Consider the following 23922-nt stretch of genomic DNA (forward strand, 5'->3'; position numbering starts at 1 on the left):
ATCGGCTGAAAAGCGTCGAAGTATATTCCAAAATAGCGGGCACAGTATTGTGTTCGTGACGTTTTTTTTCAGCAGGGTTAGGGTACCTCTACAGAATTTAACTTATGAAATTAGGTTTAACAGCGTCTCCCAAGATACCTAAGTTAGATGTCAGATCACAGCAGGGCTGCGGAGTCGGACTCGAGTAGGGTAAAACTACCCGAGTCGGCAGCATATTTTCCATGACCCCTATGAGTAGATTGCTGATTATCCATCTTATTTTAGATACGTAAATCGTTGAAATACAGGTTGTCTGAGCCGGACTCGGGAAAATGCAGTCCTTTTTCTCATTACGCTGAAACAACAAAACAGAAAGACGGAAGAGAATAAAAAATAGCAACCATCAAGAAGCGGGTTGGGCTAAAGGCCAGCCCACTTAACTTTATGAATTACGAGATTTTCAGAATTGAAGGCAGAGATATACTCTGAGTGTTTTATAGACTTCATAGAAACAAACATAGAAATCGTCGGTACTGATTTTTATGCGATACATAAACGAAAATCAAACAGGAACCATACATTTTCCAAAAATAATTAAATCTGAACAACCCTATTGGTCGCCTATGTTGAGCGTAGCGTCAAGAAAGCGTGGAAGGTAAAAAAAGCCTTTTGCAATCCCCAGAAAGGGATAGGCGATCCGATAAAGGGAAAAAATGCTTCCGGGAAAAACTTATCAATCACATCACAGTCCCGACATAAACATAAGAAACTAAATTTGTGACAGTATTGTAGGAGTTTCAATCATGAAGTGTGAAAATATTGCATGCAGTGAAACCCTTTCGCATTGAAGTTGTAAGGGCTTATGGTCTTGATAAACCCCAGAATCACTATACCCTATATGCTATAAACCATGATCGGGCAGTGCCGGATTAACTATGTGCGTGCTCGTAACATATTGATTTGATTTGATGTAAAGATAATAACCGGGAAGTTGGACTAATTGAATATTTATAGATTGCATCTACATTCTACAATCTTCAACAGTGCTCCGTAACCGGTGTGCCGCGTATGCCGCGAGACCTTGCCAGGTGTGTCGCTACGTTTCAGGAGGTGTTTTACTTTTGAAGGTACTTTTGATAATCTGTAGAATTACCATGAAAAGAGTACCGGTAGCCTACTTTGAGACAAGCAATAACCCAGATGTAACTTTTTTAAAACCTATGTTATGTTCAAATGTCGGAAGTCTAACTTCAAACGAGTTTTTCAACTAACTCAACAAATAGGAGTATACAGTAATACAGAAATTGTTTTCAAATTTTACACCAAAGTTAAGTATGATGTCAACCATACGCTCGAAACTCATGAAAAATCTTTGTAAATCTATTGGAAATTTTAGATTTTTTAAATCAATCTTGACCGCTGTTCCGAAAATTAAATAAGACAAAAAGTACGAAGCAGAATTGCCAGGTTTTATTTTTGAATATTGTACTAATAATAGCCCTCAATGTTCTTTGTTCCGCTATTGCAAGGGGAGCGATGTTGAGGACTTTGGCCTGCTAAAGATATTTTAGTAAGACCGTAAAACCACAAAATTAGAGGATAAAAGAATGTAATTTGCCAAAATTCCCGGCACCCTCAGCGCGTTTAATCATGAATCGCCTATTTTTCTCTGGACAGGATATTTGTTTTTTTGTTTTAGCTCTATTGGTGTGCCGCAAGTGAAAAAAACTTGCGGAGCGCTGATCTTTGTAATGTTTTATTTTTAAGTAGAAATATAAAACTTCAACAATTGTATTGAAAGGTCATTTTGACGCATTTTGATCTCTGCAAATTTGTCACTTATGAGTTCAATGACTTAAGAACGTCATTTTCACTATTCAAAAGAGTTAAATAGCAAAGCCGCTCTTCCCCCATTGTGTTTCGCAGAAAGTTTTTAATATACTTTAATTTTTTAAATGACCTCTCTCCAGTATAATTAGATAATACATAGACAAATGCTTAACAAAAATGAGATTTGCTACTTTTGCTTAAAGAGAAGCTTGAGTTGCCTGGAAGCGCTCAAGTACGCTATTCCGGAATTTCTCGAGGAGTCCATTTGCCTGCTGTCGACATTCTGCCTTTTGCTATTGCTCATTCGCAAGTTTCTCCTAGTATAAATAGAAAACGTTTTTTAATAACCTTACTGGCATCAGCTCTTGCGGACCCTCGTGTTGCAGAAAGCTTCTTTAGCACTCCACCACCTGAACGCTCCAGAACAGACAACCGGTGTGTTGAAGCAGCAAAGAATACATGGATATTTTCAACGAAGTCATAGAACTGAACTATTTCTCGACACGATTGTGCAGCGCATACACCAACTGAATTTAACGAATGAGCATAGCATGAAACGCGTTCTGCAACACCATTTTTTTTTGGACAAGTTTCTCTACATTACTCCGTTATATTTTCCGCTCGCATTGTCATAACTTTGTCCACGGCAATCGCCAAGATTGATACCCTTCTCACTGGTTGCTCGATCAAGACAGCTGCCTTTAGCGGATTTTTTAAAATAAAGTTTAAAATATTTAGGAAGGGACAAGACGTTGGGACTAGTAATTTAATCCTACAACTATAATATTGTTCTACCCGATTCCAGTTGGCAATCCAAAAATAATTTACCAACTATGTTTAAAGTTTTTTGCAAAAAAATATTTTGCTCGCCAAGCGCGGGGCTTGTGAAGCGCGGGGCCCGTAGCAGCTGCTACTTCTGCTACTATGTTTATCCGGCCCTGTGACCGGGTGGAATCTATGCAATAGGTTATCCTAACGAAAAGTCTATCAGGGGCCAGGGGTATTTTGCACAGAAAATGACATTTTATTTTTTATTGTTGTGACAATTAGTCAATATGACATGCCTTGAGCATCTGGAAGTTTTAGCAAGCCAGCTTAACGACACAATACGAGATTTATCAAAACAATAAACTTAAGACTGCTCAGTGAACACGGCATTCTTGATCCTGTCAACTTTACATTTTACCATAGATGAAATACTGAGGGTTTAGGCGGCCATGTAATTTCCCACTTGTGTACATGGAGTGTACATGGAGTGAACCGTTTTCTCTTCTCTCGTTTTTATGCACGTCTGAATAAACTGGTTGTCACCTCACTGGTGACCCCGCAACTTTGTTTGCTGAAGGAAACATGAGCAAAGAATCACAGCACGCAGTCGCTCTTAAGTTGCCAACATTCTGGACTGTTCAGACGACAGTATGGTTCCAGCAAACCGAGGCGCAATTTGCCTTGCAAAACATCTCCCTGGACATCACGAAGTTCTACTGCGTGGTCTCCGCTTTGGACGATTAATAGAAATTTTCGATAATCTTCCCGTCAGCAGCAAATACACAATACACATGTCTGAACAAGCGCTTACTAAGTATGTTCATTCTAACGAAGCCGCAGAGAGCGCAGCGTCTTCTTCAGATGCTCCCTTTAGGCGACAAAATGCCATTAGGTGCTCCTCAACTGAGAAGTAAGCATTTCGTCCATTAGCACTAATGAACGAAAATTCTTATTTTGCTGGGCGAGGAAAAACGATGTTTCCTATTCCAAGAACTTTCTACAACTTATGCTAAGGTATGCACGCACAGGGCTTGCTGCACAGGATTTACCGAATACCGCTGGACATCATAATGCCGAGGATTCCGTTTCTACCAGCGTTAGAATAAACCTGCCGAAAAACAAGTCAAAAGGCAAAGTATGGTTGCTTGTGTTTTTATCACGAACGATTTGGAATCAAAGCTAAAAATTGTCGACCTCCCTGTTGTTAGGAAGCGGGAAACAACGAAGCCGATCGGCGCCAGCTGCTGGCATTGGTTAACTGAACAATTGTGAAGATTTAGAGAACTAATTTAGGCGAATGACGTAACATATATACAAGAAATTGTTTTGTGTTTAGTAAAGAGGCGGTAAGCAAACGGCCTCCAACCAATGTAAGAAAATAAACCCTTTAAAACCAATGCTATGAAATCGGTCTATAAATACTCGAGCCGACTCCCGAGTTTGTCACCGGCCGCGTTACGTCTTGGTACTTATTTACTGTGTTGCGCTTTATAATTGTATCGCAAATAAATTTGAAAATAACTTTAATGGCTTACTATGAACTCTGGTGTTGTGAACTTGCAAGATACAAGCTGCAGTTTAAAATGTTTGTCAACAATAGTATTGATTTTAGTTTAGTCATCAACAAAATTGCTCTTAAAAATGTCAATATAAAACTACTTGGAACACAAAATACGTTGTTTTAGTAATTTCAATAAAACAATTAACCCAATATATTCGATTAAATGGACATTTCGCTGTTACAGACGTTTCGGCAATACCTCATGTCATAATTACTTTTCCTGGTATTTTTGTCCTTTTTTTCTTTTGTGCTTGTATTAGCGTTATTGTTTTCACTTGTATTTTTAAACTGATGACGGCATGAGATATTGCCGAAACATTTGTAACAGCGAAATATCGATTTTATCGAATATAATAGCTTTAATATTTTTATTAAACAATTTACATCCAATTGTGAATTACTTATTCCCTTTGGGTGGTGATTTTTTCTTTCTATTGTTGTTTCCTTTCTATTCCCTAACCTAACCCTATGGCGTCAGCTGACCGGGTTGCCGCATTTTGACTTTTCGCTTAAATGAGGGTTTCTCCTGGTGAAGGTTTCTCAACCGTGGCCGTCGGCCCGCCTCGGAGGCCACGTAGTGATCATTAGGGGGCCACGGGCATAACTCTCTAGCTGGGTCAAAGTATTGCAAAGTCCAACTACCCAGCGTCATGTTGCAAAGCAAACATTCCATCACAAAACGTGCAACTTGCTCTACGGAGTTACTCAAGGTCACTGTTAGGCCAATATTCAGCGTCGTGGCAGTACAAACCTTAGTTATAGTATCGACTGCATGCGAATCAAGGATCGGCGTACAACGTCAGATGTTATAAACACAAAGAGGCTTGTTACGTTTTAAAAAGTAATTGCTGCCAAATCTTCCTTCTTACCACTGCAATGAAAGCTGGCATATGATAAAACAGTGATGGCTACAGTTTTCGATGTCTATCCGAGGTTTGCACCCACTACTCAGCAAGAATGCCTTCGTAATGTGCGTTTAATTCGCAACTTACCTATCTTTGCGAAGCTGGACTTACTGATCTGGCGTACAATAAAACGAAATCCAGAAATCGTTTTGGCGTATGTAATGACACTCGCTTGGCTCAATAAAAAAAAGTACAACAAAAAGCTTTGTAATGACTAACTTTTAGCGTTGTTAACAAGTCATTTCATAAATGACTTAAGTCCAAGTCAAGTCATTTAAAAAATAACTTTCGTTCAAGTCCAAGTCTTTTTCAAAAATAACAAGTCAAGTCCCAGTCAAGTTGTTATGAGAGCAACTTAATTTCAAGCTATATTATTGAAATTAAAGTAAACTGCTAAACTATTAAAATCGGTAAACTCGTCCGATAATAAGCGACAATCTAACTACAAAAATAACACCAACCCAATATACCGGTACCGCAATAAAAAAAGTGTTTATTGTGCAAAACTTAAGATAAATTTAATGACAAACACTTAATTTACTCCCTAGTTATTTGATAAAATTATTCAAGTCCAGGTCAAGTCATTTGTCTAAAATACTTAAGTCAAGTCATGTCATTTTGGTTGCTTTGTTAAAAGGTAATGCGTCAAACACGCAGCAGGTTTTTTGATGGAATGCGTTCGGCCAAGTAAAAAGTCTTCTATTTTGAGATTTCCTTTCATCTAAATTTTAGCAATACGCCTTTGACAAAGTTTTACGTGAAGTATAAAACCACATGGAAATCTAGCACTATTGCAAAAAGAGTCTACCACAGGGGTTAGAATAGGACTTAATAAAAGCCTGTTTTGCAAGATAAAGTCTCGGTAAGGTTGGATTGTATATAGAAATAATTAGTAAAAATTACATTGCGTAATACACCGTTCGAAAAAACCTAAAATCGCCAATTTGAAAAGCGAATTCAAATGTCTTGTATGTTGTCAAGCATTTTTTAAAACAGATATACCCTTAAAATAAGAAACTCTAACTACAAAATCAAAATTAACTGACTTTTTTGACAAACTTCACACACCAAGAAGACGTTGTTTTAAACCAGTGGTCGGCAAACGCCGGTCCGCGAGGAGTTCGTTACCGGTCCGTGGCACGGTTGTCAGATTAAAATTTTGATTTAAACCCGAACTGTATTTAAAAATTTGGAACAACGTCAAAAACAATTAAGTGTGTTTTTATATTCAAAACACATTAACTTTTTTTTTTTAGTTTTAGCCTCTATGAAAATGACTAAAAAAGCTCAAAATATTATTTTGCTAACATCAACCACGTTGAAAAAAGCCAGATTTTAGAAATTGATTGTCAAAAAAGCTAAGTGACAAGCCTTATGTTTATTCTATACTTTTTTAGGTGTCGATCTGTGGTTCGTACTTTTTCATATTGTCCTTATTTTATTGTTTTTGTATTACGTAAGTTTTTGTTGTCAAAAAAGGTTGTGAAATATTAGAAAGTGTGACTTTAAAAAAAAAAGGCTTTAAATATCCTTATTTTGACATAAGCTTGTAAGAGTATGAATAGGTAAATGCTATACAAGTGTATAATCGTATACAAGTGTAATTTTAAAGAAAACGTTAAGGCCTGAAAGTTTTAATGAAATGAACCGCGGGTTGGTTGTCGCTTGGCGGGCCGGATGCCGCCCGCGGGTTTTTCGATAATTCCAAGATGGGAGCATCTCTTTGCGGCAAAACATGCTTTCGCATTGAACAAAATTGTAATAGAATTCCTTTACTGAACATCGTTGTTTTCAAAGGCCGGTCCGCGACAACATTTTACTTGTAAACCGGTTCGCATTGCTTGAAAGGTTGCCGACCCCTGTTTTAAACAACATATTGTTGTACGTGTAGGACTGTATTTGGATTTGTCGTAGTGAGTCTGTGTTGAAAGCATTTATGGTTGTTTTGAGACGAATGGTGGAACGCAAATCAGCGTTTTATCGCGCTTAATTAATATTTTTGGAATATCTTTGAATAGAAAAACACTTTACAACACAAGGTAAAGGATGGCAAAACAATTAAAACAGATTAATTATATTTTAAGACCAGAAATGTCAAGCTATTAAAATAAGATACAATTTTTTATATCTTGCCCGCATTTGTCAATCCTAACAGTTATTCGCTCGCAATCGTCTTTCTTTTTGTTCAAAAACTTTTTGTAACCCTTGTGATAAACTATCACCTAGCCTATAGTTATAGCTAGAAATGTAACACGCAATAAAGGCGGCAACTTTTCACGTAGTAAATAAATGACCTGCACATATCAACTTGAAAATCACGCCGCTACTTTCATGACGCATGACGCATGACGCAGCGAATATAAAATAAGTAACCTATTGTGCAGTTTTGCTTGTCATTAAGCGTGCTGACAGCGTGACTGTGTGGCTAACTGGAGACACAAGTAATTTTTTTTTATAATTAAAAACAGTTTTGCACTGTTTAGAGACCAAACTGTTTTAACAACATTTAACAAATAAAGCGCTTCAAACTCGAAACTGCACTGAACTTCAAAATGACTGAAGATGACGAGCAAAAAGATACCAACATGAACATAACTGTAATCAAAGAGGTGAGGTCAATTAATGTTTCTTCAGAGTGCCTCATAAATCATGTAGCGAAGTTAGTCCGCTTAATTATTTAGGTTATTACCGAATGTAAAGCATTTGCAAGGCAGGGTTCCGATAATAGTGGGTTGTGACCCTAAATTTGGGTCCCAAGAAAATAGTAAAGTGACACTTTTCGATTGACATTAATGGTTTGCACTGTTTTACAAAAAAAAATGTAAGACAAAGCTACCTTTATTGTTGTTTTATTACCTTTTGCGCCAGAATTGCCCCCAATATTTTTCTAAAAGTTGATTCTAATGTCACATAATTAGGCGCATGATAAACCTTATGCCAATTTTGGGCGGTCAAGGATTGGGCATTTTGCCCGTAACAATTATTGTTGTTTCCCATATCAACTACCTAAAGGCGAAATTTTTGTTTGGCCAAGACGCCATTTTGCCTATTCGTATTTTTATTCCGCTGCGAGAAATGTTTTTAACTGTTTTTATGTGACTTTTTAAACGTTAAATGCAAACTTGATCTACGTCAAGGCTCTTAAACTCAATTTACTCTGAAGGCCAAATGTGACTCTTATTCTAAAATCAAGACAAAATGTATTTTTTGTTAAAGCGCTATTCCTGTCAAGTCTTTATCAAACGCGCAATATTTAATGTCTCTATCAAAATAACCGTTCTACCCAACCAAAACGACTTAAATAACGCATTTTACCGTATTTATGTGGCCAGTTTAATGTAATTATAATTAGGCGTTTTTCCCAGCTTTAGTGGAACAAACATTATTTTTTACATAATTTTTTGCACTTGCGGCACACCAACAAACATTAAAAGTTTCCGCGTCGACCTACGAAAGAAATACCTATACGACAATGCACACTTTCCATATGCCGCCGAATTTCGTCGTTTTTTACTTTTGAAAAAAATTTCGAATCCCTTTAAATTGTAAACTTGCCGTGGTTACCTTTATATATAGAAAGTCAGCGAAGATTTAAAACCAAATAAAGCATTTTGTAATTTTTTTAATGTTAAATTGTACTGTACTCCAAGCAAAATTAGAGTGCGAGCTGAGGCGATAAAAAACAAAATATATTTTAGCATACAGGTAATATAAAATTTAACGTACAGATAATGTAAAATTTAGCGTAGCCTACAGATAATGTCTCGGGGTTTCTCTATGGTGTATGTCAGTGATTCTCAATTTTTTTTCGATCTTGCGACGCTCCCATAGATAGGAATTCCATGTGATGTGTACGTAGTCGTAGAGCGTCAAACTTTTAAACAAAAACTGTCTAAATTGACGTCTAAGCCTGTTAGACACATGCTGTTGGCTGCAAATAACACCCTAACGCTTTGCCGCCATTTTTCACGATAACTATATTGTAATTGGATAGCTACTAACATTTTAATATACGGTAATCTTCGGTCGTTAATTTTGCGTTTTGGCTGCAACACATTCCCTTCTTTTTTTATCCGTAAACAAACCTTTTTATTGAAATAAATTAAGCTCTTGGGTAAGAAGCTATTATTTTAAAAAGGTTTTGCGAGCCGCACGAAACAAGCCAGAGGGTCTCATGTGTGTCACACCTGTTGTAGAGCCCTGTATTGTATAGGCTTCCAGATAAATGGTTTTCACAGCATTTCCTGTCAGTCAATAGTATTTTAAAATGTCGGGCTGACCGTTTACAATTATATCTTACACCCCATTACTACCTCTTACAGGTCTGCAAATCAAGTTTAGATAATATTGTAGACCTACTCATAAAACCCTAATCTTGACTGAACATAGGGGAAATAAACAACGTTTACTACAAATGTATGGCAGTTTTTAGGAAGTAATGAAGGTAAACCAATTTGCAACCGACTGAAACCACCTATTGACTTTTACTGGTCATCCCAGCTCCATCACTGGTCATCCCAGCTCGGCTCGTTCTCAAACAGTTGTATTATGCAGGAACCCACACCTGGATGCTATATAAAGGCTCGGCATTCAATGGCTCTAATGCAGTTTTTCGGTTTGATCTGCCTCACGTTTTTAAGAAACAACGTCAGTATTGCTATCGTGGCCATGGTGAACTCTACATCCGAAAACGACAATTCAACAGCAAATGAGGAGATGAACTCTTGTCCAGACAGAGGAGCCACGTCAAACAGTGCAAACTACGTAGGACTTTTTGTAACCTAATCTGGTTAAAACTTTCTCTTTAATATCTTGACCAAAGTCTGTCGACCACATCAGACAGTCAAGTATGGTATAATAAACCAGGTTAAACCTTATATTAAAGTGTATTTATAATATTTTAATATATATGTGGTTGATTTATTATTGAATTGGTTAAGTTCTGCTGAAAAAAAAACAGCATTTGTATTAGCTTATAGTGAGACATTTTTTTAGGTTTAACCATGTCAGCCTGAGTTATTTTATCGTCATTTTCGTTGTGGATTTTTATTCTCTTTTTGTGTCCAATAGAATAACCGTTTTGTATTAAGTACGTTGTTGCAGGGTGCACGCAGCAGACCTGGTTTAAAGCAGAAAACCCTAAACATTTTTAGGGACACTGTACAAACCATTATCAAGCTTAATGATCCCTAATTAAGACCGACCCTTGGCAATACCTTTAAAACTATAAGCCGTTATTTTTATGAGGATATAAAAAATACTTTTTCCTTTCATTCAAAAAAGAGATTACATTTTTAGGTGCACCAGCAGACGCCCTGCAACCAATTTAATGACCCTTAGAGTTGGCAACCACTAGTTTAAATATATTAACTTCATTTTGTACATTGGTATTGTTTAAATATTGATGCAAATGAACGTATTACAAAATATAGAGCCAGCAACAGAAAAAAAACTTGAATAAAAAGAAAGTAAATCGGTAGCGATTAATTTACTGAATCTTAATATGTTTTTGAACAAGAAAATCTTGCCCTCCAAGAGAACAGATTATGCTGACGATAACAGTTAACATTTTTTAATAAGCTAGAAAAGCGCATTGCTTTAACAACCAGTATAGGGCGTTTAAACTCAAAATGAAAAATATGTATTTCGCCAGGCGAGTAGCATGTTCAGTTTTTCTGAATTCGAATCAGTTTTAGTTGAATTCAGAAAAATGTACAGTAAATGTCACTCATATTTTATCTTAATACCTTGCTGCTGGATAATGTTTGCTCGAACCGGTAAGAAAATCGTTTGTCAAGAATAAACATCTTGTCTTAAAAGGTAAAAGGGTGTTTTTACTAAACCTTTAATTGGCTGTACGATTTTGTAAGTGCGCTTAAACTTCGGCGCTTTTTTTTTTCAGAACGGAAATTTTAATTGGAATTCGGCAGAGCAAGGACTGGTCTTGGGTGCTTACTATTACGGCTTTGTCGCATCCAATTTTCCTGGGGCAGTGGTCGTGAAGAGATTCGGAATGAAATATACTGTAGTGTTCTCCACTGTGGTTGCCTCTGTACTGACGATATGTACTCCACCTATGGCCTATTTTAACTTTGAACTTTTGGTGGCTTCCCGAGTACTTGTCGGTTTGTTTCAGGTAAGAAATATTGCTTTGCTTAGATCAGAGGTCGGCAACCGCCGGTCCGCGAGGAGTTCGTTACCGGTCCGTAGCAAGGTTTCCAGATTAAAATTTTGATTGAAACCCAAATCGTACGTTAAAGCCAGAAAAAGGCAAGGAAAAGTCAAAAACTATTGAAAGTATTTTTTTATCTAAATCACTTTAACTTTCGTTTAAATATACTCCATGGTTGATTGGTATATAAAAAATCAAATCACAATTAGTTTCAAGCACTCGTGAGGTGCAAAACAAACCAGTGTGCTGTGGCCATAGATGGAGCACTTACACAACATCTTAAAATGCGTTTTTTTATTGTAAAATCTAACTCCTCGTATGTACAATATATCGAAAAAGGGCCAAAATATCATGTTTTTTTTATCCTTAACCGTGTTCAACCTAAAGTGCAATAGAATCAAATCATGCAAACAACGTCCCACAATAAAATGAATTATTATTTTTCTGTTCAGGCAGGAAAGCTTTTAAAACCAACGTACCAGTATGCATTTTAATTAGTTTATTGAAAAAAGTTGTAATAAATTTCCTTTACTGAGCATTTGTTGTATTTTAAGGCCGGTCCGCTACAAAATTTCAGTTTTAAACCGGTACGCAGTGTAAAAAAGGTTGCCGACCCCTGGCTTAGATTGCAGATCCTCGAGCATGACGCCAGAAGTAACGTGTATACGGTAATGTAAAATGGGCTTTATCTAATTCCACTTAGGTTTGTTTCTTTCTTCGTTTGGAAACAATTTGTGTACAAGTCCACACGATACACGTTTCCATGATGCCACACGTCGTGTTTTACTGTATAAGTGTATGCGAAATGTTGTTATTTCATTACTTAATCAAATTTGACAGGGATTTTTTGTTCCTGCCGTAATGGGTGCCTGGGGTGTTTGGGGCCCAAAAATGGAACGAAGTTTACTAATTTCCCTTGCCCTTTCTGGGTCAAGCGTAGGAAGTTTTCTTAACTTTCTGCTGATGGGCGTGGTCGCCGAAAATTTAGGATGGGAGGCTGTGTTTTACATAACAGGTAAGTGGTCATGGTGTTTTGACTATAAAAGCGTTTAAAAAAATGTTGAAAAATTTTAGTAGGCTTCGCGACACGCAAAATAGACAATTAACCATGTTAAATAAACATTTGTCAAAATCTTCTTCCGGCAAAATTTTGCGTCAACGTTTCGATTACCTATTAGGACAATATTCTTCGGTGCAATTTAATAAACAGTTATTCCAAACCTTCAAATGGTTACCTAACTTCTATATGTACTTTGATACTCCGACCAAATAATTAAGTATAACACAGAACAAGGTACTTAAAAAGCAAGGATGTACGATAACATTAAGTTGGGTACTCGATCTCAGGTGCTGTTGCAAGTATCATCCGATACTAAGTGTTATGCCTATTAAAATTGCGAAACACTATTATGTTTATTGCTACAGTTAAAAATGTAACACAGGGCTTGTGGCCGAAAAAAGTTGTTGATGTGGTACTTGCACGATCCATATTATCTTTAAAACCATCAATTTGTAATAATTGCAAGGGTTTTAACTCAAACTTCGGTTTCCGATAAATATTTCGACCACCCTTTAAAAAGCAATATTTCACAGGCGGTTGCTCTTTAGTTTGGATTGTTATGTGGATGCTATTTATTTTCGAAACACCAGAAGAACATCCAAGAATATCATTGCAAGAGAAGAACTATATCTTGAAAACTACTACACAAGAAAGCAAGGTAACTTAATTGCCTCGGCGTGTGGTATATTTTTTTAAATTGTATTGGTAAATCTATATTTTTGTATGCGTTCTACATTTGGAATCCTGAACATTTTAGGAATCTCCGCCACTTGCTACGCCATGGAAATCAATATTCACTTCACTTCCGACATTGGCGATAGCTATCGCTCTGTTTGGTTCAGCATGGCATATGACAACGTTGGCGGCAATGCTACCCACTTATTTGGTGACAATTCTTCATTTTAGTGTTTCAGAGGTACGATCAGTATAAAATCGATTGGTTTTAGACAGTTGTTCAAAGAAATATGTCGCCTTTTTATTTTCTAAATTCCGAGCGTTTTTGGTGTGCTTTTGAATTCAATTGTGTAGTTTTACAATACTCGCTATGTAGCAAAGGGGTTTCGCGGTTTCTTTTCTTTCAATTTCGTTACATAAAACACTTTACGACAGAGAACCTTTTAGCAGAATGGGCCGCGTTGCCAATTTAAAAATTTTAATGGGCCGCAAAACCTATTAGATTAAAGGGGGCGTCATAATTACGTCATAAAACAGCTTAACTAACAAACATCCGTTTTTCGGCATCATCGCGCGAAGCGCGATAAATTGCGCAGTATTTGATGTAGACCTAATTTAAGAATTTCTGAGACTATAATCGAGTCTAATGTCGCATTTCAACATCCATAGGACACTTGAGTAGGCTACGCATCATTGTTAAGGAAGATGTGTGTGTGTTTTTTAATGCGTGTTTTTGCGGACCGTTTTAAGGAAATAAATGGTGTCATACCACGGCATGATACGGCATGTAAACTCAATTTTTCGCGTTTCGCGCGATTAGAACTTCGCTTTCCCGGGGTTAATTCTTGCGTATTTGCGCACAAGTTCTATCTGGAAGAGCGGTTGTTTATAAGTAAAGTTGTTTTATTACGTCACGATATGACGTCACCTCTTTACTTTAATGGGATTTACGGCCCATCAAAATTTTTGAAGTGGCAATGCGGCCCATTCTGCTAAAAGGTTGGACATCCCTGTCCTAAGGCCTAGGCCCTAGGCCTACATCACTGCGCGTTCTATGTGTTTTGATGAAAGTCGAAACAATTGTTTTAAATAACGGCTACTGAATGTGAGAATAAGTGTTGAACCGCACGTAAACATCAGGCCGGCGCGGGTTGGACATCCCTGCTTTACGAATATACAAATGTTTAATAAATTAAGAGATCTACATTTCTTTATGTTGACCATAACTGTTTCGACGATAAAACTTTAGAATTTAACCATAACTTATCCTAAAATAACACTCTTCACTGGTTCGAATGTGAAAGAATATACGAATAATGTACTTTTTAAAGATGTTTACTCGACTTACTTACAGTTTACTATTTAGAATTAGACATTACGATTCTAAATACCCTTTAACTTAATAACAGCGCGTGTTTCTTTAAAGAGTGGTCTCTTGGCCGCAATCCCCGAAGTTGTAAACTTTGTTCTGGCGCTGTTTGCGGGCTTCATGACCGACTTAATCCTACGGAAAACAAGCATTTCGATGTTAACCATGAGAAAGTTCAATCAAACCTTGACACTGGTGATGACCTCTCTGTTCCTTTTGCTTGCCGGATATGTGGGATGCGATGCAACGTCCGCTGTCATCTTGTTTTGCTTGTCAGTTGGATTCAACGCATTTGCAAGTCAGTTATTTTAGTGTAGAACAAAGATGTCATGGTAATCTAAGCGATTTGATGTTTTCCATGTAACTTCAATCGACACGTTCGTAAATACACCTATAGTCGTAAATACACCTATACACATAGTCAAGTAATGACACAATTACCGTAGAACAATATAGCAGTGTTGTAATAAGTGCACTTAGTCACTGTTTTCAAATGACTTGACTTTAGTTAAGTCTTTAGGATAAAATGACTTGCTTTGACTTACGTCTTTTCGACAAATGACTTAGCTTGAACTTAAACAACGGCTTGCTATATAGCCTTACTGCGCTTTTGTTATTTTCAGTTGAGATATTTCACATATACCACTTAGCATAGTTTAACCTTTTGGTTTTATGCTAATGTTTTGACTTTGAACTGACTTGCGTTAATAGTGACTTGTCTGGGACTTAACTTGAACAATTGATTACATTTGCACCTGCCTGAAATCATAAAAACAAATATTAGTGTTTTGGACAATAATCATATTTTTCCACCGAGTACCAATCAGAATTGTCTTTAACTAGCTTTGTTGAAGATCTTTTTTATAAATAATAAAAGCGTCCGATTAAACATCCAATATTAAATGAAAGTAAAAGTCGCTGAGAAATACTAAAGGTCATTAATTTAGGGCCATTTTTATTTTAACCTAAAAAAAAAAATTTTAACTTAATTTTAACCTAACGAAATTGCTTATTTGTAGAGGCTACAATTCTTCCTTGAATTGATGCCAGTTACTCAAACATAACATTTTGTCGATTTTAGACCCAAACGTAATATTTTGTCGAAAAGTCAAGGTGTTTTATGGATTTAAAAAGTGCGTCGTGTTTTCTGGCGTTAGATTTAGCTTGCTTAGGCATTTTTGTATTACAGAATGTTAGTAGGCTATTCCTAAAATCCAAACTGTTGATCTTCGAAAAGACCACGTTTATGAAGAGGAAGTGTTTTATACGAATTATTTAAATGCGTAACTATGGATAAAAAAAATAGACAATTTGCGATAAAAGTTACTGCTGATCAAAGTGGGCATTGTTACCTATTTCCCGTTTTTATGGGTTAATATGGTTTAATTGTGTCGCAGTTCCTGATTTACAATGCTTTCATGGCGATTTTTACAAAAATTACTCTCAAACACAAAAAACTTTGTCAAAAGCCATAATTTGACAAAATTTGACTTTAATAGAAAATTTTTACTTCATTGTAAATTTTAACCTATAAACTTCTTACAAACAATCCCCTAGGTGCTGAAAACAACTTTATTCTTTGATTCGTGGACAGACGAGCTCCTTAAAAAAATTTAACTTTATTGACTTTTGCGGGCCCTAGTCATTATCTATTAGGCGTCTCGGTTGCCAAATTGGCAACAGTGCAACTCTACCTTAGAAAAAATAACTATAAAATGTAGTGCTGGACTACGTTGATATTTCGAACAACCTGTACACCGACCTGAGATGCAACTTTTAAGAACTTTTGACACAATGAAATTGGTGTCTCTATTTTTATATGTTCTATGCTGTGTTATCTAATATTATAGCTATTCTATAGATATAAATCTATTTATCAATTAACAAATAACCTAGATTTTAGTTAATTCCTAAAAACCCAAATGAATGCCAGAGTGCCCAGATTTATTTGTATGGATATCCGATACTTTTATTCCTAAACCGATACCTGACATTTTTGACATACAATATCTCCATCCGGTTCTATACTAAATGACGTCATATGGTCAAAGAAGCAAAATCAATCAAATTGAAAATCGATATTGTCATAATTTCTGCTATTCAGGCGAAATTTGCTATTGCGTTACGAACCCTTGATGGTTAATGTAATATGTAATATCTTCGATGGTTATTGCAATATTTTATCAGAAATTTATTTATCTTTTAACATAAAATAAAATTGTTTTGGTAATGTTTCAGCAACGATACGAGTATCGACCAGTACCGATTCTATCACTTTGCATCGGGTATGTCGGCTCTGATCCGATATTATTGGACTTTTTGTAGACTTAAACATAACTAATACGGTAACAAACAAACAACATATCCTTTCACACGTGGTATAAATAAGAAACCGGGCCTTAAATCTAACAAATACCTAAAAATGCAGAGAATTATTGATACAAAATCTGTCGCTATCAGGCAGGTTACTAAACCATCAGATGTTGTATTTCCAATAGCCACATCTTGACAAAATTACGTAACATTACTTCGGTATTGCGCTGACAATATGGTGGAATAAATAATGCAAAAAATCCTTGACACTTACAATATTACATTTATTTCTTACTTTTTCACTAATTAGATAAACTATGAAAATTAGCCTTAGTTTGTTGTTAAAAAAATACTTTTTATGTTTTGACGTTTTTTTTAAATACAATCCTTCTTTAAGGTGGTTCATTACAATATTTAATTTGCCTAAATATCGTTTGATGGCAAATCGCTAACATACTACGATAGGAAATTTCGAAGGGTGCTTTGACACTGCATTGTTAAAAAAACAGAACATTTTAATCGGGGCTCAAAAACTAACTCGATCAGAGCACCAAAAAGTTACCTCTGAAGGAACTGCGTTGGAAATTCAAAGCTAAACGCTAGTTCGCAATGCTTTCTTTGACAAAAACACACAATACCAGTTATTTTACATATAAAGAAAGTTTATATATGTTTTTAAAGCTCCAGGATGTCTTTCAAATGCGGTCGACATAGCTCCTCGGTTTGCTGGAATTATATTTGGACTCTGCAATACTTTTGGCAATATTCCAGGATTTCTTGCGCCACAAGTGTTCGGTTGGGTACTTTTGGACGACGTGAGTCATAAGTAATAGCATCAAAAAATATTTATAGTTCTGACAAGGTTCACCCAAGTGCAGTCCACGGGCCAGATACGAGAAAGCGGGTTTAATTCTTCCAGTTCATATATGTACTGATCCTAAAACACAGTTAATATTACTTTTCTAATGTGGATGTTTCAAATTTTGGTAAAATTAAAATAAAACGTCAATTGCGTGAAGCTCACTATAAAAATTTGACAATAAATTATCTTTTGTTTGTTTTATAAAAATTAAATCTAATAAAGCCAATACAAAATTAACCCAAACTTTTACCCGGCCCGCGTTTACAATACCTTTGAATTATTCGGCCCGTCATGAAAAAAATTCGGTGATCCCGGGTCTAGTCCCAAAAGAATGCCACAATTGTTGTAGAGCTAATAGATCATATCGTAGCTGTTTATGCGATTACACAATATAGTCAGCTTTAGTCAATTAATTATTTTACAAGCAGAATCTAGAAATAAAATTAAAATTTTTGCCAAACTTCAAGGCTTAAAAGCAATGCTTTTGCTATCAAAATCTACATATTAAATTTTGCTGAGTGGCAATCTTTAATTATTCCAAATAAAAAACGTTAATTGTTTTTAAATTACTCGTAAAATCAAATCTACGTTTAAGAACTCTATCGCTGGATGGATAACCGTGTTTTGGATATCGGCCGGCGTCTGTGCTTTTGGAAGCTTATTCTACCTAATATTCGCCGCTGCTGAGGTTCAAGAATGGGCAAAGGAGCCATCAGAATGTGTCGCCGATAAAAAACGCGAAGGTTAGAATTTTTTTACCTTCATATGCGGATAAAATAATTTTCCTTTTTTTCTGTTTCCTTTTTATCAGTAAACCCTTGTGCCTGTTGGTAAAATTTATCTTTTAAATTTGTTACGATAAATTTGGTCACACAAGAATTGTGTAATTACACTGGTCAACAAATTTTCACTTTTTTTTAAACGAAATAATGAGTCTTAGGTGTATTTTTCGCGCTGATTTCGAATATACCTTTAGTTTTTCTCGAGCACATCACGAAAAATATTGCAATTTCCATTTTCTTAAAAGTTGGCACACAGTCACCAAATGCCAGCCAAGCGCGTAATTCCACATTTTTACAACGTGCATCCTTTGGAATTTTACTAATATTTTGTTCCATCAAGATTCATTTCGTTTTGCTTAGCTTAGTAGTGAAAACTTTTTGTAGAGAATTGCTAAACATAGAACCCCTTTTTTCTATTCCTCCAGCAAGAATTTTTTTAAGAGGCGTAACGTTTGTGTTATTAGCCACTTACAGTTCTCTTATATAGGCTTATAGTCTCTTTGTAATGCGGTTGGTACCACGGCTGTTGTAGCAAAAACCCAGCTAATAATTTGACGTCGCAGCGACGTAGATTTTTGGTTTAAGTTTGGTCGATAAGACGTTGCAACCAACGTTATTTCTACGTAAAAGCGTCGACACTTTACGACCTAGATGCGACGTTGTGCAACTACGTTATTTATACGTTTATCATAAACGTTATTTTTACGTAGAAGTGTCTATTCCAGACGACGTAGATTAGACGTTGCATATTACGATGTTCAGCGATGTTATTTATACGTTTATCATGAACGTTATTTTCACGTAAAAGCGTCGACACCAAACGATGTAGATGCGACGTTGTGCAACTACGTTATTTAGACGTTCATCATGAACGTTATTTTCACGTAAAAGCGTCGACACTTTACGACCTAGATGCGAAGTTGTGCAACTACGTTATTTATACGTTTATCATGAACGTTGTTTTTACGTAGAAGTGTCTATTCCAGACGACGTAGATTAGACGTTGCAAATTACGATGTTCAGCGACGTTATTTATACGTTTATCACAGACGTTATTTTTACGTAAAAATGTGTGATCCGGACAAAGTTCATGCGACGTTGGAAACTACGTTGTAAAACTAGGTTATTGAAAGCGTTCACATTGTTATGTTTGCGTAATAGTTTGGACTCCATGCCCTACAAATTACGTTTGCAATGAAGTTACAAATTACGTTCGCAACTACGGTATAATGCGCAAAAAAGAAACATAATAAATATTTTTTTGAACTTTTAAAACACTTATACTTGTTGTGACATATCTGACTGTAATTATTTACACTTGCAAATTCTTACTAAATCTTCTAAACAATTACCATCCAGGAAAATATAGAAATAATATAGTATTAAAGTAAAACAAACACGACAGTATAAAAATGTTGACAATAAAGAACTGTAAAAAAGACTAGAAAATTGGTCTGTGGACCTGCAAAACACACGAATTTTATAGTGTTACTTGAATTGCTCTAGTACACTAACACAGTCTAAAAGACAAAATTTAAAAAGTTTTGCATTTCACAGACTATGTGTAAAACAATGCACATTGCACATTAAAACAGGAAAGTAACGTTAACAACAACGTATTGAAAAAATAAGAACAATGCAAATCCAGCGGTGTAAAACGAAAATCCAGCAGTTTAATCCTAATCTGAATGCGTGTGTGATACATCGAGAGAGCTGTTGGTAAATAATATAAAAATTAGGGAATAGGGAAGTGACTGCTAGGGCTATAGGGTCGAACAGGGGACTATATACCTTATAAAAATGGCTCATGTGTTTGTCAAGCTAAGGAAAACCCCATCCAACTTTCATCTGTTTAAGCTGCATTAACTGGGAAATGTGATTAATAACTACAAACATAACTTTTAACTTCATTTACCTTATGAAACCAAATCGAAATGAGCAAAGCCCAAAAACTAATTGCAATGATGCACGTGCTTCTACATGGTACAATAAATGCCCAACTGGTTGCCTTAAACAAAAAATTTAAAATAACCTGATAGTTATTTCATGTTTTTGATTTTTTTATTATGTCAGCAAAGTGTTTTGTGATTAATTGTTCTCACTATTGGTAATATTATGATCCAGACGTTTGGAATCCTAACACAATTCAACCATAGTTTCAAAATTTAGATGTGCCGATTACTAATTTAGCCAAGTACAGAAATTTTATATCACTGTTAATGTATTTTCTTGTGCAACCTGAATTTGTTTGGTAAAATTTAGTATCAAGCATTTTTATCTCATTTTTTTGCCAATAATAACATTTAATAATGAATATTAGTATTTTTTACATTTTTTAAACTTTGTTTTTATATTAAAAAAATATAGACCATTCTTAGTACTAGTCTATGGTATAATTTTTTCCCAATAATTCTGTCATATTATGTTTATTTTGCCTTTACTTATTGTGTGATAGCGTTTTGTGCTGTGTAGCTTCTGGTCCACAGAATGCAGACTGGTCAGAAATATATAAAATTAAAATTCTGGTGACATTGTATAACTATCACTGGTAGGTTTTAAAAAAAATTGCTGCCCAAATAAAGAAATTTAAACGCAGCCAGGATACATTTTAAAGTCTTTGTTGTTAGCATTTAGGGCAATTGCAAGCATAAAACAAAAATCAAATAAATATAATAATTTACAAAAATCTTGAAAATATTAATCACTAATTTACCTGTAAATATTGATGAGAAGCCAAGTTCATGAGGAATATCTTTGACGTGTACCCTTCTTCAAATCCCACCTTGAACTTTTAATCAAGCCTTTAGTCGAGATCTTCAGTAATGAATTTTCAAGTGTTCATTTGGGGTTTTATGCACACCCAAGGTATTACGCTGGCATGATACAAAGATCAAGATTTGCATTAAAATTGTCTAAAAAATTTGGGTGTTCACTCGCAGTAGAATGCAATTGCCCACAGAGGTAATAGAGCTTGTTTTTCTATGTTAGATGAAAATTAGTGGAGGCTTTAAAGTCATTTATTTAGTAAATTATTTTTTTTCCTACTTAAAATAAAAGTTATAAATAAAACTATAAATACAGCTTAGACTATTTAACCTGAAAATATATTTGATAACAAAGCCTAATCTTGGCGCTGGTCTAGAATCCTACCACAACGAAACACCATTTGGGTTAGGGTGCGGGTTAGCGTTTGGGTTAAGGTGGGTCAAGTATTATTATTAAACAAAGAATATAATAATACTTGACCCACCCACACCCAAACGCTAACCCGCACCCTAACTCAAATTTTGTGCGTTGATTTTAGAACTGTGGTAGGATTCTAGACCAGCGCCCTAATCTTTTTATGTAACCCTAATCTTCATGGTTTAAGGAAAACAACCTAAATATCTAACAAGCACTCTAGCGCTGAGCTGCCAAAACTTACTTTGAATTCCAATGTCCTGATAGCAAATGTTCAAACTGGACTGTGATGTCATCCGCATATTGGCCAATCACGAGTTTACGCGCCGTTCGAAAACCGCGAAAAAAAGCAGCAGGGAGCGACATTCTTGTCTATCCAGGAAACTGCGTCTATATCGGTCGCTGCGCTAAGTACTTTTTTATGCGATTTGTTTCATGTAAAGACAATGTTACCCTTACTAAAATGCTATCTTAAATTAAGTCACATCTCTATTTTAGGTAAGCATAACTAAGTATACTTCTTTACATTTTCTAAAAAAGTTAATCAAAACACATTACAGAAAAAAACAAATATTTTGTACATAGGCTACATAATCCCGACGCATTCCTTAACAGAGAGCATTTCTATTTAACGAAAATTAAAACTTGGAAAGTTAGTTTTGACGTCGGTAAACAACGTTTTTTATACGACACGTATGACATTTTGATTCGATTGTACTTCAGCTCAGTCGAAAAAACTGTGTATGACACGCAAATTCGTCTAAAATCAGTTACCTTCAACGTAAGTAGGCTAATTGATGTTGTTTCTACCTCACGTTTAACGTTTTAATAGGGTTCCTTTGACGTTTGTATCAACGCTAAACAATATTAATGAAATGTTTTAATTTATGTATAAAATAGTCTAAAACAAGTTGACCTCGATGTCAGGTATATACCTTGTTGTATACGTCACGTTTAACATTTTAATCCGGTTGCATTGTGGTTTGCCGTAACCTTCGAAATGACTACGATCATTTAAGATGTTGCAAATTTGGTTGCGTTTTAGTTTTTCGTAATGTCAAGAAATAAAGTTATTGGAACTTTTGAAAATAGCATTTAAAATGGTTTCAAATAAGTTATCTTCAGCGACAGTTATCATTGCGTTTTGCATATACGCCACGTATGATGTTTTGAATTGGTTATATTGAAGATTGTAATAACGTTGAAAAATAACGCTTTATTAACGTTAAAAATGACGTATAAAATAGTCTAATTCTAAACACAAGTAAGCTTCGATGTCAGTATTTACCGTAGTTTTTACGTCACGTGAAGTTCTAATTAGATTGCATTGTTGTTAGTTACAAACCAAAAAATAACGTTGTTAAAACGCTTAAAATCACGTCCAAAATGCTGTCAAAGAAGTTAGCTTTGACCTTAGAATTCAACGTTATTTATACTTCACGCGTGACGTTGTCAGTTAGTTGGATCTTAGTTTGTCGCAACGTCAAGAAATAACGTTATTAAAACGTTTAAAATTATATCCAAAACGGTCTTAAATAAGTTAGCTTTGACGTCAGAAATCACCGTTGATTGTACGTCACGTATGATTTCCTAAATTGGGTCCATTGTGGTTTCTCACGACAACGTATGAAATGAAATCAAGTTTACTTTGACGTGAGTAATTAACGTTACAAAAGGTAACGTTGTTGTTACGTCACGTTTTACGTTTTAATTATATAACATTGTAGTTAGTCAAAACGGTAAAATGACGTTATTATAACGCTTAAAATGGCGTCCTGGTCTCCAAGAAATTAGCTTTGATGTCAGAATTTAATGTTGATTGTACGTCACGTATCACGTTGTAAATTAGTTACATCAATGGTGGTCACAAAGTTTAAAAATAATGTTAGCAAAACGTTCGCTCTGACGTACAAAATAGCCTAAAAGAAATATTAGCCTCGAAGTAAGTAATTAACCTTGTTCGTACGTCACCTTTGACGTTATAATCAGGTTACATTGTGGTGCGCCACAATTTTTTTAAAGAATACCATTGAAAAAACGTTTAAACGACGTCAAAAATGGCTGAAAAGACGTTAGTTTTGACATCAGTAAACAACGTTTTTTGTACGTGATTTATGACGTTTTAAAATAAGTTGCATTTGGTTTGTTTCAACGTTATGAAAGAACGTTAATCAAACGTTTGAAGTTACATTAAAATTTGTCTATAACAACTTAATTGTGACGTCAGAAATGAACGTGAATTCTACGTCACATATGACGTTCTAAGCTGGTTGCGTTATAGTTTAACGGAACGTTAAATATACAGCGTTAATTAAACGTGTAAAAGACGTCTAAACCGGTCTCAAAATGTTAGATTTTACGTCAGTAATAAACGTTATTTGCAGGTCACCTATGACGTTGTAAATTTGTTTCATTGTGGTTCGTCGCAACGTTAAAAAATAACGTTCAACAAACGTTCGAAGTGAC

At 35.4% G+C, this 23922-nt stretch overlaps 1 protein-coding gene across 1 annotated transcript; it reads left to right on the forward strand.

Annotated features, from left to right (window-relative positions):
* The first annotated feature begins 7595 nt into the window (after window positions 1-7595).
* LOC146140789 (sialin-like) lies at window positions 7596-18242 on the forward strand. Its single transcript, XM_083392707.1, has 8 exons — window positions 7596-7652; window positions 9598-9807; window positions 10946-11179; window positions 12056-12230; window positions 12809-12933; window positions 14377-14617; window positions 17314-17447; window positions 18090-18242. The coding sequence occupies exons 1-8, from the start codon at window positions 7596-7598 to the stop codon at window positions 18240-18242; spliced, it is 1329 nt and encodes a 442-aa protein (XP_083248833.1).
* The last annotated feature ends 5680 nt before the right edge of the window (window positions 18243-23922 follow it).

The sequence above is a fragment of the Ascidiella aspersa genome, chromosome 6 (assembly GCF_963924565.1).
Source record: "Ascidiella aspersa chromosome 6, kaAscAspe10.2, whole genome shotgun sequence".
Classification (NCBI taxonomy): domain Eukaryota; kingdom Metazoa; phylum Chordata; class Ascidiacea; order Phlebobranchia; family Ascidiidae; genus Ascidiella; species Ascidiella aspersa.